Below are 16,899 nucleotides of genomic sequence, written 5' to 3' on the forward strand. Positions count from 1 at the left end.
ATAACTCATTTTTGTGGTGTCAGCAAAGTAGGAGGAGTAAAATGAATAATAATAAAAATTAGGAAGCACAGCTTGACCTCTCTTGGATCAGATTTGGGTTGAAATGATGCAGTGACTTTTCTTTTCTTAGTTTTACCTGTAGTAGAGAATTAACCATACAGGGTGACTGGAAGGGAGGAATTTGAAATATCTGACAGAGTTCAAGTAATGATAATTTCTTTAAAGGAAGGAAAATACAAGACATAACCAATTTTTTATTCTATAAATATAACTGTGTTGGTGTCCTAAAGCTGGCATATTTTCTCCTTGAAGGAAATGCTTTGTGATACCATCTCCATCCAAAACCTGATGTTGCACAATGCAGTTTATGAGCAGTGGAGGAATGTTAAGGATTTAAATGCTCAAGTGAGAAGTTTTAATTACAGGATGAGCCTTTTCTACAGCATTGAACTGGAAGGATTCTCCAATAGTCTGCTTTGGCTTTGCACATTGGGTTTTCATTTATTTCCTCCTTAAATGGGAGTTCCTTGAGAAAATCAAAAGCAAGTTTTGTCCTGTACCTTCAAAAGAGAATTACCTTGAAATAAGACACTTGCAAGGACAAGAACCAGACATTAAGTAAAATGAAATATAAATGATAAGTTTAAAATCTGATAATTTTGGTAGCAAAAGAATTTTTAATCCTTCTTGATTTGGACTCTTTTTCCCCCTAAGTCTCATTGGTGGTTTTTACTTGGTCCATTTGCTGAGTAGAAGATTCTATTATTATTATTATTATTATTATTGATATTTATTTTATATAATGATCCTATTGTTAGTACAGGGATGCAGCCTGAGGCTGCTGAACTGTGTTCTGCTACTCCAGACTGCCTGGTTGAGGTTAATTTTGCTCCTGCCTCGAGCTGCTACTGCTCCTGGCACAGTGAGAAGTCACCTGGAAAACAAACCACAAAACCTTTCTGACTGAAGAACATGTTGCCTGAAGAAAAAGTAAATTGAGCAAACTTCCTTGAGCCTTTGGAAAGGGTGGTTTTAAACCATCTCTTGCCTTTCATGGTGGCTTTTGGGCAACGTTGGGTTCCACATGAGGCAACATCTCAGCCTCCTGCAGTAAATCAGGACAGAGCAGCCTCAGTGGAAGCTCCAAAATGATCCATAGCTGCCGCTTCTCCTCGTGTCAGCGGCTTGCAATGTGCCTCATTTCCAAAGCCAAGGAAAGCAAAGCTCCTTAATTTCTGAAAGGCAATCTCCTGGCCTCGGGGAAGATTGGAGTTGGATGAGATGGTCTTTCAGGTCCCTTCCAACACAAACCATTCCATCTTCCTGTGGTTTTAACTTCCAGGAGTGTGTCCTTAAGGAGAGTGGCTCTGGAAAACATTCAGAGGTGTACGGGGGACAAAGTCAGTGCTGTGACCAGGGAAAATGGATTATTTTGGGTATTGGGATGTATGAGTAAGCAGCACTGGACAAGACTTCATGGTGTTGCTGATGGATGGAATCTTTTCCCCTTTGCTGCTTTCCCTTCTGTGCTTTGGGATGAGGATGAGGTGAAACCAGAACAGAAAAATTATTCAGGAGCCATCAGAAGGAGGAAAAGGGGTTTGTGGAATCTCTCTGTGATTGCTGGAAGGAGATTGAGAAGGGGAATCTCTGTGGGGTGCAGGTGACACCTGACACAAGGAGAGTGACAAGGGTCATGCAGGGCAGAGTGGCACTGATGGGGGAACTCTGGATAATCAGTTAATCAGTCAATCAATCACCGTGGTGGATTGTCCATCTCTCAGCACTTCCAGGCTGGAGGCCTCTCCAGAAGTCTGTAAAATACAAGTGCAAGCCTGAAATAAGAGTTATTGATGGTCACAGGAGACTTCTGAGGCTGCAGTTACTCATTCAGGGGTTGAATCTGGATGTAAGTTTTCTTCCTGTGCCTTAAAATCTGTCCAGGTCAGGCCTCATGGATTCCAAAATGTCGGGGAGAAAATGTAGTTTTCTTCACCAGAACTTCTTCCATGTAAAAATACTTCGCTTTATTGAGTCACTTTTTTTTTTTCTCTTTCAAAATCATCAGAAATTACAATATTGCGAGCTAATTTCACTTTATTCCATCACTAATACTGAGTTTTTTTTGGTGTCAAACCATCCTTGTTGCATTTCCTACCAACATTTATGGGAACGAGCTGCACTCACCTAAACAAATGGACACATTTGTAGCACTCCAGTTATTTTAATGAACCACAGATGGTTTTTATGGAATATTAAAATCTTCGTGCAGTCACTTTTCTTCTCCCAGACCAAAATGGTGTTGGTGCAGTTGGATTTTTAGTGGCAATCTGGTTCAATTCCAGCTCAATTCCAGCAGCAATATATAATAGGTGGTAATACACAGGTCCTGGTATAATCTAACAGCTGACTTGGCTGGGAAGTTCATGAAAAATTACCCTATTTGATTGGAAAAAGTGATTTAACCTTTAAAACATCGAGTGGAATTAAAGGCATGAACAGTGGTTTTGCATTTTAGGCAAGAAAAAGCAAACACTTTGTACCCGTGGTAGGATTTTCCAGTTTTAATTGTGGATTTTTTCAGTTTATCCTGGTTTTTTAAAAGTATTTTTACAGTTAATTTTTTTTTAATCTTTAAGAAACCAAGTGCTACTCACAGGAATAGTGTTTTCCTCACAGTTTTAAACCAAAGAATGCAACTGTTGCTGTGTGGAAATTATAAGGACTCAGCAAAGAGCAAGGGATATAAAATCACTGCAGTGTTTATTGGCTAGAAAGTATTTTGAAGCAGGAGATGGGAGAGGTTCAACTAGAAAATCAGTGTATGAAGTGCAGGGGACTGCCAGTGAATCCAGCAAAGCCACATTGAAAATAAAACCACATTTTCCTCATTAGAACCTCCAAGATCTTCTACATGAGGGTGAAAATAGCTCTGTCACATTGAACTAAAAGCTCTAAAGAATTAGTTGTGGTTTTTTTTCTCTTGGTGTCTATCTAACCTGAGCCTGAGTGATTCTAAAGGCAATACAATTATGATACATTTTACACACTTGCAAAAACATTTTATTACAAAGTACATCGGAGGGTAGGAGAGAACACCAGATGTCAGTTGGAAGCAAGACTCTATGGTAATGTCAGCTTTCCCCAGGTTTAAAAAAATGTAAAAAATTAAAAACTTTGCAACTTCTTAAGAAAATAGCCTGGACATGTACAGAACACGCCATGAGAACTTTCCCTTTGAGCTCTTTGTTTTTCCAGTTGGAGTTTCCTCCCTCTTTCCCCCTGATTCCAGGAGCTCTGGATCAGTCAGGAACCACAGACAGGTCGGGTTTGTGGCAGGGTCCCTGCACACACAAAGCTACTGAGGACTTGGGAATTGATTGCCATGGAGAGATGCTTGGTTTTGTTTCTTTAAAAAACCCCAAACACTAGGCCTGTTAGCATGGAGGAGTGTGTTAGTTATTAATGTTATTTTTATAATGAATACTGCTGTATTTTATACCATTTTTTGAGATTCCTTTCTGCTTAGGAAAAAAAAAAAAGTAATTTTTTGTTTGGAAATATTTGGGTTTTCTAAGCCATGTCATGTGGGCTGTCTTGTAAACAGTTCTATATTTTAGTTAAAAACAATATAAAATACATGAAACATGGGGACGTTTTCCACATGAAACAATGACACTTCCTTCCTGGTGTACAGGATCACCTTCTTTAATCCTTCAACTCTCACCATAAGATTTCACGATTTGCTCCTGTGCAAGAGCTCGTAGCCCTCTTGAAGGTTTACTGCAAATATTGAGCTGGCCAGAGGCGTCTTCTGCATTTCCTTTCCCATTTCAACTTGCTTTTCTTGCTCTTTGGAGGAAAAAAATTAAGTTGTTTTCCTCCAGTTTTCCTCTCAGGACTAAATTGGATGCTGAGCTAAGAGGAGAAAGAGTGTAAAAGAAAAACACTTCCCCAGATTTTTAGTATGTGCAAATTAATGATCATGGTCCTTGCACCTAAAGGCTGAAGAATTTGTACCTCCCTGCTGCTACAGGGGATGCAATTTCAAACCCAATTTGTCACGACACTCAAATTATCTGAAATCCTTAGGGAAAAAAAATCCCAAACCAAAACAAAAGACAAGATTCCCATTCCCTGGCCACTTCTAGCATGAGGAATTTTTCCACCAATGGTAATTTTAGATGCAAGTTTAATGACAGTAGCAAATACTTGAAGGAAAAGTTGCAGTTTATAAGTCAGAGCAAACTTTTAAGTGCCATTTCAAAAAAAAGAACAAAACCAAACCAAATTAGGAAAAATCTGATTCACATCTCTCCCCTAAGTGTTTCAATTACTGAGTACAATTAATAGATCGAGATATAAATTATAATGAGCTGGGAAACCCATCTGAGAAGCTTAATAAATAGCATTTCAAATTTCAGCTCCTTCCAAGCAGTGCTGCAGCCTTGACATCTCCTGCTGCCTTCTGCAGTAGTGGAGAGGTTTTCCAAAGACTGTTACAAAAAAACGCTAACCCATGGCAAAGGCCAACAATCCAGATTGGGATGGGTCTGTTTTGGGGTCGGGGTTTTGTTCCTGTGTGGCTGAGACCTTTCCAAGGTGACACCGAGGGGTCGTCCCATGGCCTGCACCCTGTGAGCTGGAGGTGCTTAAAGGCTGGGCCTGATTTTTGGGAGGTTTCTGGCTGCTGCCCCGCTGGGGCCGAGCAGCAGAGTGGTTCTTCTGGTGGTGAGGACACAGCTAAACCAGAAATGATGTTGAAATGTGAGAGCTTGGTCGGAGTCTACATCGCATGAAGGCAGAGAATACACCACAGTCACATCTCGGAGATCAGCGCGGCCTCGGGCCACGGGAAAAATTGTGCTTTGTCCAGGAATTCTGTGCTGAAAACTGCACTCCCGATCAACATGGAGCTGTAAAACCGAACACCACTGCAAACATAAGGCTTGCTTGTTGTTTTTCCCCCTCGTTGTTGCCCAAAGACAACAAGCCAGACCCCCAAAAGGCTTTCACCATTCCTGTGGGAGCAGGATGCCAGCCGACGCTTTAGCGGGTTGGAGCGCGATGCTTTCGGATCTGAGGAGGGGAGGGGAACAGTTTTACTTCCCGTCTTTGTCCAGATTTCCATTCAGGTTTTACATCCCACATTGGCAAACTGCAAGTAGAAGAGGGCAGGGGCTTCCCCAGGCCCGTGCTCCTGGGCATGGTCCGTCGGTACAAAGGCCTTTTTGGTACACGCGGTGAGGACTGGACGCTGCCCTTGGCCACGACACTCCTCCTTCCACCAAGATCCCATCACAGATGATGGAGAGAACTCCAAATATTTGTCAAAGAAGGCCTTGAACTCCACACGTAATGGACTTGGGTTAAAGGAACCAGAGTTTCCATCTTCCATGCTTTTTTGACTCAGTTTTGGATTTTTGCTTGGGAGTAGAGGAGTAGCTCTCCTGAGAATAAGGCAAAGGTGCAACCTGAGTTTCCTCAATAGGATGAAGTTTTCTCAAAACTGGCTGTAGTTTATCTTCTTGCTGTTTAAAATCCAGTTCCACACTAGAAAGGGGAAGAAGAAAACATTCATTAATTTTGATGATAAAAAAAGTTTAATTAACCCAATGTCTAAGTGCATAATTTATGGAAGGCAAATAATAAGTAGTTCTTGCACCAAAATGGAAAGGGGAGGTTCAAAAAGGGAGATACTACGGAAGAAAAATAGGAATGGGATTGTTCAGCTTTCCCTGCTGTTAAGTAGGATCTTGAGGATTATGGTGGAGGTGCTGGGAAGTGACTGAAAATTAGAAATAGAGCTTTTTTTTTTTTTTTTTTTTTTGTGAGGAAAAGATTTTTGAGGGTTTCCAAGCTCAGTTCTCCCTTCTGGGAGCTCAGGGTGGCAGCCAGGCACCTCTGTCCTTGTTCTTAGGGAAAAGCTGAGAGACTGGCCAAAACCAAGGAGGCTGTCCCAGAAATTCTTTACCTGAGCTGTTCCTTGCCACTTTTACTATGGAAAAGAAAATTAATCTTTCTCTATAGGAGTCTATACCTACAACAGCAACTTGATGAAATTAACATCACATTCCTGTTGTATGTATAGACTCCTATCCATGTGTGGAATAAATAGATCAATTAAAAAGCAATTCTCCTTTATGGTGCATCCCTGCCTTCAGAAAATAAATCTGAAGCTGTAAAATCTCTGTCCTGAATTCCAAAGACTGCCAGCTACAAAATCCTTCCAACAATTAACAACCACAACTGAGATGAAATTCCAGCCCTTTTTGAGCTTTGTGTTGCAGAGCATTTTGAGGCCACCTTATAAACCAAAGGAACCACAGCATAAAATGGAGCAAGAATGCTGTCTGATGGTAGAAACTGAATTTTTGGGCCCTCAGAAAGACCCTGGAACTTGGTGGTTTCAGTTGGGTTTGTGCAGCAGCCTCTGGCCACATTCTGCACTGAGGCTGTTCCTGTCTCATGTGGAATATTTGGGGTTGGAAGGGACCTTTGAAGGATGTGTGGTCCAATCCTCTTGCAGTAGGGCCTCTGGATATCAGAGGATGAATTTAAAAGGGTGAAATTTTAGGAATTTAGACACTTGGATTAATTTATTTCTTCCCTTTCCCCCTCCACTGCTGAGTTGTCTTGGGCTTTGCACTGGCTGCTTCCATCATTACCTAAATATGAAATTATCACTCCTGAGCTTGAGTTCACTTTTAATTAGGATTAAATATGTTTTCTGAGGTATTTCTGCCACTGTTTGTTTGGACCAAACCACTGGAGAAGTGAGATCTGATTCCTCAGGTCTCATCCAAAAAGAGATTATTTTCAACTTCACTTTAAGCCGTGTCTGGCTTAAGGAGAGCAGGGATATGGCACAGAACACCTGCAGCCATTTCAGAGGGAATTCTCCAGCAGAATCATTAAGGTTGGAAAAGAACTCCCAAGATTTTCAAGGGGAAATTTGGGTGGACTTCACTTGACACAGGCTTTGTAAACTGAGCAGAAAACGTCATCGAATACCATTTAGGTGGAGTTTATTTTCCTCTTAGGAATCAAAGATGCTGAGAGAAGGATAAGGTAATTTTGTGCTTTGTTTTTTTAAGAGTTGATGATTCTGACTACAAGGACTCTGGTCAAGCCTCAGAAAGAGATGCTGGAAAGGTGTGAGCCTTTTTACATCTGCCTTTGCTTAATTTGGTGTTTGGTTTAAGTGTAAATCCATTTTTAGCAGAAGTTTAAGCATTTTAGTGATTTGGATAAACTTTTCAATAGCAGTGAAGAGAAATAAATTAGGTGAGAATTCAGGTAGAGTCTTTTACCCTCTTCTATGTTTTTAATGAATAAAAAGCCATTCTAAATTAAAGATAATTTTAATAATTTCAGCTCAGTGCTGAAAGTGTAGAATGGTGAATTTTCAGGAGGCAGCTGTATTGGTGCAGAAGCCCATTCCAAGCCTACTGATTAATATTCCTCCTTCTTAATGGAAAAACAATGTTCTCTTCACTGGTAACATGTTCTGTGTCCAGTGTAGCTGGCAAAAAAATAGTTGGTTAGGGAAGTTCAGCATGAATTTCGTGGTGAGATGTGGAGATCAGCTCACTGGGAATGTCCCAGCACAGGAATTCTGCCAGTGAGACAGAGAAAATTGTGGAATGAGGGAGGTGCTTCTCTAAGAGCTCACTAAATCTCATTTATAGTGCAGTATTTAGCATGTATTGTATCTGGGTTTTTTTTTTTTCAGTATCAAGTTTCTTTTTGGGGGAAAAAAAAAGCCTTTCAGCTCTGGCATTGCCACAGCTCATTTTTACTCCTTTCAAACATTATTCTTGCAGGGAGGCTCTTAAGAGCTGCTGGAAATCACTGTAAAAAAAAGAAATTGTTATAGAACCCCCTTGCTGAAGAGAGTAATTTTTAATGTAGTCAATTTCTATTAAAGATAGATCTCAAGAAAGAAGAAGCATCTTGGTTCTGGTCCCTCTGACAAGCCCCATGTTATTGCCTTTGGCTGCTGCAGCACAGATCAGCTTTCAGCTCTTCACATCCAAGGGAAATATTTTGCTTCTGAAGGGTAGAAAGAGGCTGAAGGAAAAGCATTTGTGTGATTTCAGTATTTAGAACTGTAAATTTTGCAGAATAATTCATTGGTGTCCATCAGCATCATTTTATCCAGCATTGGAGGTGCTTTAATGGAATTGCTCCATAAGGCAAATTATTTGATTGCAAACTTGGGCTTTAATTTATCCCTGTTTGTGCTGCAGAAATATGACAAAAACCTGATTTAAAAAAGAAAAAAATCACATATCTTCTTATATTATCTACAGCTGACTTTATTTTTATTCTTTAATTTTATATCAGTCAAATTAAATACTACTAATCATCATTAATGACAGATTCCCAGAAAGGTTTGGGTTGGAAAGGACCTTCAGGATCATCCAGTTCCAACTTTCCACAATCCCAGGTTGCTCCAATCCCTGTCCAACCTTGCCTTGGCCACTTCCAGGGATTAAATTCAGCAAATATTCCATATTTGTAGGATTTCTTGATATTTTTGTTATTGAGCTGCATTCCTGAGCTTGATTCTGTCACCTGTCACAGCTCTGCCAATCCTGTTTTGCTCAGTGCTATTTCTGTCCCCTCAGCATCTCCAGGTGTCCTCTCTCCAAATGACCTTTTCCTGAAATATCCTCCCTGCCATGTGCCTCTTTTCACTTTCAAACTTGGGTTTTGTCCCTTAAGCTCTGCCCAGAATAATTCCATTAACTTAATTATCCAGGACTCTCCTGGCATTACACACGGAGATAGGAATTACTTGCTTCAGAAGCATTTTTTCTTTAATAATAGAATCATATTTTTCAATAGACTGATAATTCTGAGCAAGTCCTATACAGAAACAAGAGATGAATCTTGAATATTATTTAATAGCACAAACCTTGGCCTGTCACACCTGTTCAGGACATCCTAAAACTTCACTTCCCTATGGATTGTCAAATTTGGAGCACTGAGTCAGAGTTTTTCCATGCTTAATCCCAAATTCTTCCAAACAGAGGGGCTGTTTTTCTCAACAGCTACAAGCAATAGAATTCTATTTGTGATAAAATATTTCTGTTTTCTCCCCGGAATCACTGCAGACTTACAAGGTTTGCAACCAAAATTTCCCATTTTAGGGCAGCTGCCTGTGAATCAGTGCTGTCCTTCCCAGGGAAATTGGGCCAAATAAAATCAACTAGCAGCCCTTGGATGATTTGATTTTGACAGCAACCTCACAGGGTGATTTTTTCCCAATATCCCATCCAGCCCTGCCCTCTGGCAGTGGGAAGCCATTCCCTGTGTCCTGTCCCTCCATCCCTTGTCCCAAGTCTCTTTCCAGCTCTCCTGGAGCCCCTTTAGGGGACCTGAGGCATTGGTGTGATGCATTTTCTGTTTTTGGCTTTTCTGGTTTTGACAATATATATTAATGACTTTACTTTTTGCATGCAGGCAGCAGTGAAGCATTTCTAATTGAGTTGCTGCATGAGGGATTGAAAGCAGAATTTGAGGAGTGAGAACCATTGGGATTAAACATATGGACTGTGGGAGGCTATGGAGCAACAAGCTCTGAGATGTGGATGGGTTTTCTTATTTTCTAGCACAGTCACACATTGTCATGAATCATTTTAAGGTTTTAGGTGCTCATGGTCTGGTGGTTACTGGAGAATTGCTGAATCAGAGAAATTTGGGTTCAGGATGGAGCTGCTGAGGGATTTATCAGAGAATCATGGAATCACAGAATGGTTTGAGTTGGAAGGGACCTTAAAGCTCATCCCATTCCAACCCCTTGGCCAGGGACACCTTCCACTGTCCCAGGTTGCTCCAGCCTGGCCTTGGGCACTGCCAGGGATCCAGGGGCAGCCACAGCTGCTCTGGGCACCCTGTGCCAGGGCCTGCCCACCCTCCCAGGGAACAATTCCTGCCCAAACTGCCATCCATTCCTGCCCTCTGGCAGTGGGAAGCCATTCCCTGTGTCCTGTCACTTCAGACTCTTGTGGTCTCTCTCCTCCATCTGTGTTGCAGCTCCTTGAGGTACTGGAAAGGACAATGAGGTCACCCCAAAGCTTCTTTCTTCCAATTTTCCCAGCCCTTCCCCATGGAAGAGCTGCTCCATCCCTCTGCTTATCCTGGTGCCTGCTCTGGCCTCATTCCAGCAGCTCCATGTCCTTCCTCCACCTGTCTCTTGACATCTCCAAGGCTGGAGCCTGCACAGGCTCTGGGCAGCTTTTTCCTCTTTCTGCCTCCAGGGAAATCCTTTTTCCTTCCCCTGCAGCTGAGCCCCTCAGGTGACACCTGGATTTCCCTTTTCACCCTCAGATGCTGCACTCAGAGCAGCAGAACCCTGGGCATTAAGCAGGGGAGGTGAAGCAGGAATTCCAGAATCCCACCGTGTCTCCTCGTGGGTCCCATTAATTGGATGACACAGCATTAGTGCTTCACATCCTGGGAAAGGGGGATCCAGATAAGCACTAATCACTTGAAAATGAGCTTAAGGCACTTCCCAGCTATCTCTGCTGAATTTCCTCTTTCAGCCAGAACTTCAGCCCAGCCTGGGCTCCAAAGCACTGCCAGCATTCAGGAGCCTTTGAGATCCATTTTTTTTCCAATAAGCATCTTATAGTCCAGAGATAAGATGAGAAAATGTAAATTAATTAATGTGGGTAGGAAATAAAAAGGTGATGAAAGTTGCTATTCTCAGCATTGAATCACCTAATTTTCTTGCACTGTTGCTATCCTAGGGATTGATGCCTTATGCTCACTTTTTATTGCCACACTGGTTAATTTGAATAATTAATATTTAAGTATCTAACCTTTAAAAGTGAAGTTCCATGTGGGCTCTGTACTGCCTGGTTAGCTTTTATCTCCATATTTTAACCTCATGTTCCACCTCTTGTAATGAATTACATTTTATTGATTTTAATTATATATTTTCTGCTGGATAGTGAGAGTCCACCTTAAATTAATATAATGTAAAAACGCAGCAGCATAAATCAACATTTTAAAGGAGTAAAAAATAGCCAAATGAATGGCTGAGACACCTTTGAGGGATTTTTTTCCCCCCCACAGAACTACAATAGTGGAGCGTTGATTTGTTTTCCTTCCAAGTCAGAAATTGGGATTTGAAGTCCTTAAAGTTTCCTTCCAGAAGCTGAAATTTCCTTGTAAAAACTTGGAAATTCCTGACCTCCTTGCCTAAAGGGAAGTCCAGCAGGAATTCCACAAGATGCTCCTTCCCAGAAATAATTCATGCTAAAAGCCTGAGAATAATACACAAAATATTGAAGAGAAGCCCCATTTTCTGCTGCTCAAGAATTAACATTCATGTGGGCTGGGAAATGAAACAGGAGCAGAAAGGGCAGGTCCAGGAAAAGATAATTACAGAATAAAAAAGGCTGGGAAGCTTTTCAGTCCACCTGGGTTTGGGGTTTTTCAGAATTGCTGCAGTTTCTGCATTTCAATGCAATTCCTTCTTAACAGCAAGATTTGACTGCACTGTAAAAATTGCAGATTTACTGCGATACACAGGATTTTTATTTAAATACTTCAGTATTTAAAATGACTTTATACTGGCAATACCCCCTGATAAAACTTCTTTTCTGTCTTTAAAAATGTCCGTGGTGCATCAGTATCAGACAGAAATTTGTTTATGTTTGTAGTGGATGATCTCAGATGTGTTCTGTGACCTCATGATTATTGAAACTGCTGGATTAAATGATAAAGTGATTGGGATTTTTTTACAATTTAAACACATTTTTGGCTTCTGTTTTAAATTCTGCCTGAACATGGCTACAAATAATATTTTTTATTGACAATTTTAAGGCTGTGACTGCCCTGGGGCAGTGAGAGAAGGTGTCAGTGATTCCTGGGTCTGGAGTGCCAAGTTCCTGAACATATTGCAGAAATACGTAGAGTTTTGAGGAAAATGGAATATCCAAATGGGGAAGTATTTATTTTCCTCCTGATTTTCAAAACAGCTTCAGGTTCTGCTATTTTGTATTTTTGAAAGTATGTAATATTTTTATAATATTAAATATAGTATTAAAGAATATTATTATAATCAGTTTCTTATTTATTTAAAAAAAAGAGAAAGCAACCTGATTTTCATTTTTTTAAGGACTAAGAGATACATATTTTTCTTAATATAAAGAGAAAATAATGTGAAATAGATTTGTAATCTTAGCAAAAAATTTAAATTTAATATGCAAAATAACTGTATTTCCCAAAGGCTGCTCTTAGAATTTTTTCCTGACAGTATTGATGTTTTGGATGCTAAAAACCCTTTAAAGCACAGCAGGGTTTTTTCGTTGCCTTCTCCACTGGCTCTGGCTTTTGTGCTCCATTATATCGATACTCAGAAATTCATCTTGAGGGGAAGGAATTTAATTCCATGAATTTCTACCTCCTCACCTGTGCTCTACCTGGACTTGCAGGATGCACTTGGGTAATTTAATCATTCCTTTAAGTTGCTGTTTGAAAATAAAGATTTGAAACAGCTGTAAATATTACTCTCTTTTTTTTAGCATTATAATGTTCAAAATGGAATCAAATTCCAAAAACCCACACAGTCAATTAAGGCAAAGTGAAGGATTTCTCTTTAAGTATTGATTTTTCTCATAAAGGCATTATTTATAGATATTTAAAGTCTCTCTTATGTTATTTGGGGAAAAGAGCTCAAGCCTAATAACCTCTGCTCTGACAGGTCCAGTGCCCTCCAAGAACTCAGGGATTTCTGGCACCTTGAACAGTTTTAATTTCTGTTTGTAAAGGTGTTTGCCCTAAAGGGAACTCGTGTCACTCCCTGCAGCATTTTCCGTGCAAACCCCTGGCAGAAAGAGCATCTGGATTTAATCCCAGCCTGATTTAAGAAGTGCTGCCCTTTTCCCAGAGGTGTCAGGGCCTTGTGGACATCCCAAGACTGGTTTTATCAGTAAATTCCTGGTTTATCCCTCCTGGTTTATCCTGTCTCTGTAATCCCAATCCCCTTTTCTCTGTGCTTCCCCTGCTTTGCTTTGTCTCTGGTTTCAGGTTTCTTGCCTGCAGCACTCCTCCTAAACTGGCACAAAACTGAGCTGGTCTTTGCTCAAACATCCCCTGCAAACGTGCCTTGAGGCAAATACCCAAAGGCATCTCAGGTGGGAATGGGGAGCTGAACCTGCCCCCTCCACCCTCTCTCGATGGGAAAACTCTCCCAACCTGCTTTTCTGGAGTAATTCCATTGACACTGAGTGCAAGAATAGAAGCTGGAAGTTTCCTTAACTTGAAATCCACAAAGTAGAAATGAAGATTTGCAAAAATTTCTAATTGGGTTTTTTTTCTAGCTAATGGAACAAGGATAATTCCCTGCTGGAATTGTGCTGTGTTTTACTCCAGGCTGCTCTGAGCCAGGAATTGCACAGGACAAAGGAGGCTTTGGGTGTTTCTGTGCTTCTGAACTTGGCTGTAAAGTAGGAATAAAGACATTAATTGGTTCCTGCTCCTGCACAGAACCCTGTTGTGGTCAGCTGTAAGATAGAGCTGGAGCTTTCCATCCTTTTTTTCCTTTATTTCTGTGCAGTGAAGAGAAAATCCATAGATAAATAGCTGCAGCTCTTCTGCCTAAAGCTGACTGAGCAGAGAATTAAGGAGTGAGGGGGGAAATCTTACATTGGTGTCTTCATTTGAGTTTCTCTTCACTGGAATTGTCATCTTTGTGCATTTTCATTTGTGCTGCACTGCCTGCTTTGCTGGAACCATGAGACACGTTTGGTTTTTGTTTTCACCTCACCTGCATTGCCTGCTAACAGTCAGTTGGTTTTTTTGGGACTCCAGAGAAGAAGGACAATGAAGCTGTCAGTGTGAAACATCAGCAGCCTCATGCCCAGTGCCTGTTATTCCTTCACTGGATGTGCCAAAAGAAAAACAAACCAAAAAACAAACCAGCCTGGGTAGGAATGTCAGTTCAGAAAATCAGAAAATGGTTTGGTTTGGGTTGGGAGGGATTTTAAAACTCATTTCATTCCAGCCCCTGGGCAGGGACACCTTCCACTGTCCCAGGGTGCTCCAGCCTGGCCTTGGACACCACAGCTTCTCTGGGCACCCTGTGCCAAGGCCTGCCCACCCTCACAGGGAACAATTCCTTCCACACATCCCATCTATCCCTGATTTTACTCTTAAAACTATCAATGGGATCTGTATCTGGTTCTCTTTGCTTTACAGACCCTCTCTCCAAATGACTTCCCAACTCTGGTTGTTTTTGCTATAAAAATTAACCTAAAGGAGGTACAGAAGTGTATAAAAGTAAATTTGAAGTTGACTTGTCAGAAAATCCTAAACATCTCCAGCAATTTAAAAACAAAGCTCTCACCTTGTTACACTTCCCATCCCACAGCTCTGCTGCCCACAATCATCTCTTTCTGATTTACACTTACACAGGTGTTGAATTTTATGACTTTAGTGGAGTTAAATTGGAGTTTATGACTTTAGTGGAGTTAAATTTCTGTTGTGTTGATTGGAACATCAAGGCCAACCTGCATTAGTGACTGAATCATTGCCTTCTCCCAGGAAAAAATGGACTACAAATATTAAATATAAAATATTGGGATATTGAGTTTACCTGTAGATAATACATGCACTGTTCCTGCACGTGTCACAATTGGCCGTGTCCTGACCGGTCCGATAGGAAAGCCTGTAAAGACAGGAACATGAAGTCAGTAAAAAAGTTCTTTATTTTAACAAGTTTTGGCCTTCCTTGATCGTTTTCATAATAATCAGAATTTCAGGATTTTTTTTTTACCTTGAATATTGAATAGAAAAATCCAGACATTAAGAAAACAGCATTAAAAATGGCATATTCAGCTTAGATTAGGAAATTACTTCTTTGGGGTGGATTAATTTTTTCTCCACTTTCACTCTAAGCAAACTCTGAGCACTAAGCAGTAAATCAAAACACATAATCTGTTATTTCAGGAGGAGTATACAGACTATAATCATGCAAATTAGGATCTGTTTAGGAATTTTGTGCTTCTCCGTGGAGTCTGAAGATTTGTTGTAGGGATGTTTAAGGTGTTAAAAGGAAGAAAATGCCTTTGAAATGACATTTCCTGTGCTCCCTTAGCCTGCTGCTTTGTCACACTCTGGTCTGAAGTCTCTTGCAGCAGTAACTTCTCTTTTACCTGTGCTTGTCTCTGCCTTGGTGATGTTTAATTAAAAAGGGGTTTTTAGAGTATGCAGGTATTTTTTATACATAGAAATTTCATTAAAATAAAGATTTTTCATTAAAATGGAACAGTTGCCTGTGAACATGAATGTTGTGGCATGCAGATGAGTTTAAAATGAAAATTGTTACTTCAATATTTGTGCATCGCCACTTAGACTTTTCTTTGTGAAATCACAAATTTAGACTCTTTCAAAGTAAATTCCAGTTTGTCACGTACAAACAGATGCTGGCAATGTTTCTTCAAAGTTGTTTTTAGAAGAAGTGGGGAAATAATTTGTCCAGGGAACTTTGGAGACGTGGAAAATGGATCCAAGTCAGGATTCCTTCAGGGAATGAGGTTCTGCCCTCAAGCCCAGGCAGTTCAGCTCACTGACCTCCAATTATTCAGGACTGCTTTGCTTAACCAGGGGCATCTCTGCCCCTTCCCTGCCCTTGCAGGGCCAGAGCTCCTCTGCTGCCCTGACAAGGAACAACAATGAAAAATCCAGCATTTGGGGAAAAAAAAAAAAAAAAAAGAGCTTAATTTTTACCTGACAAAATATCCAGCCAGTGCAATATCAAGTGTTAATGGGAAATTCTGCCCCAGCTGTTTGATGTGCCTGTACCCAAGATGAAAAATCAGCATTTCTGAGGTGCTGCAGGCTGTTTGTGTAGCTCAGAAAATGATCAGCTGGGCCTGTGTCACTTTTCTTTATGATTTTAAGGCTTCTCAGTGGCTGAGGTGGTGGCACAGCCAAAGGCTCTGGGGCTGTGAGTGCAGCTCTTGGCACTGTGCTGGCACCAACAGAAGTTCATAACAGGGTGAATCCGCTTCTTTTAAGACATTTTTCCCTTCTAAAGGCAAAATGCAGTGTGGAATTCGTGATGTTCTAGATGGTGGTTGTTATTTGGCCTTAAAGTTGTCTTTTAGTCAGAGGAACATGCTCACATTACCAACCCTGCTGATTTTTAACATCACACAAAAGCCACATCACAGAACCATGGAATGGTTTGGGTGGGAAGGGATTTTAAAGCCCATCCAGATCCACCCCTGCCATGGCAGGGACACCTTCCACTGTCCCAGGCTGCTCCAAGCCCCAATGTCCAACCTGGCCTTGGGCACTGCCAGGGATCCAGGGGCAGCCACAGCTTCTCTGGGAATTCTATCCCAGCCCCTCCTCACCCTCCCAGGGAACAATTCCCAGTTCCCAATATCCCATCTAAACCTTTTGTCATTTTCCCAACCTGGAAAATGAAATTCGAGATGAATTTAGGGTAGGAGGTCATATGAAAGTGGATTTTTATTGAAGGCTTTCAGGGGCACTCATGGAAAGATGTCTACAAAAGTCTGACCTCACAGTGGTGAGGACATTTTTATGGGTTTTAGGAAATTAGCATAATTGATGAAAGTACTAATTAGGAGGACAGGTGGTGATGCAGTTTTCTCTAGGTTAAGTCCCTTTCTGTAATTGGGCATACAGCTGTACTTTGTTCACATTGAAGAGTTTTTCCTCAGTCTTGGTAGTCAGGAAGAATGAAGACAGGATAGTGGCCTTGTATTTCACAGAGCTTGGAGTTCTGGAATTAGTTTTGGTTTTTTGTCTAGGAAAAAGTCATGGAAATTTATTGGGAAAATTAGCCATTAATATAATAGGTTACAGAGCTCCAAATAACTGTGCAGAGAATACTGAGGACATAGAAAA

At 40.9% G+C, this 16,899-nt stretch overlaps 2 protein-coding genes across 4 annotated transcripts in view; one reads left to right on the forward strand and one right to left on the reverse strand.

The window, feature by feature from the left end:
* The window catches only part of DOCK1 (dedicator of cytokinesis 1), a 265,225-nt gene that overhangs the window by 86,058 nt on the left and 162,268 nt on the right, over window positions 1–16,899 (forward strand). The gene's annotated exons all lie outside the window — the stretch shown is intronic.
* INSYN2A (inhibitory synaptic factor 2A) overlaps window positions 4,609–16,899 on the reverse strand; it is a 30,866-nt gene continuing 18,575 nt past the window's right edge. Inside the window, exons 3-4 of the mRNA XM_083866353.1 lie at window positions 14,615–14,686; window positions 4,609–5,553 (exon numbers count right to left, since the gene is read on the reverse strand). Coding sequence (XP_083722479.1) covers window positions 5,370–5,553; window positions 14,615–14,686 — 256 coding nt within the window. The 3' untranslated portion in view covers window positions 4,609–5,369. The remainder of the gene's footprint in view (window positions 5,554–14,614; window positions 14,687–16,899) is intronic.

Source organism: Zosterops lateralis (genome assembly GCF_965231275.1).
Source record: "Zosterops lateralis genome assembly, chromosome: 8".
Classification (NCBI taxonomy): domain Eukaryota; kingdom Metazoa; phylum Chordata; class Aves; order Passeriformes; family Zosteropidae; genus Zosterops; species Zosterops lateralis.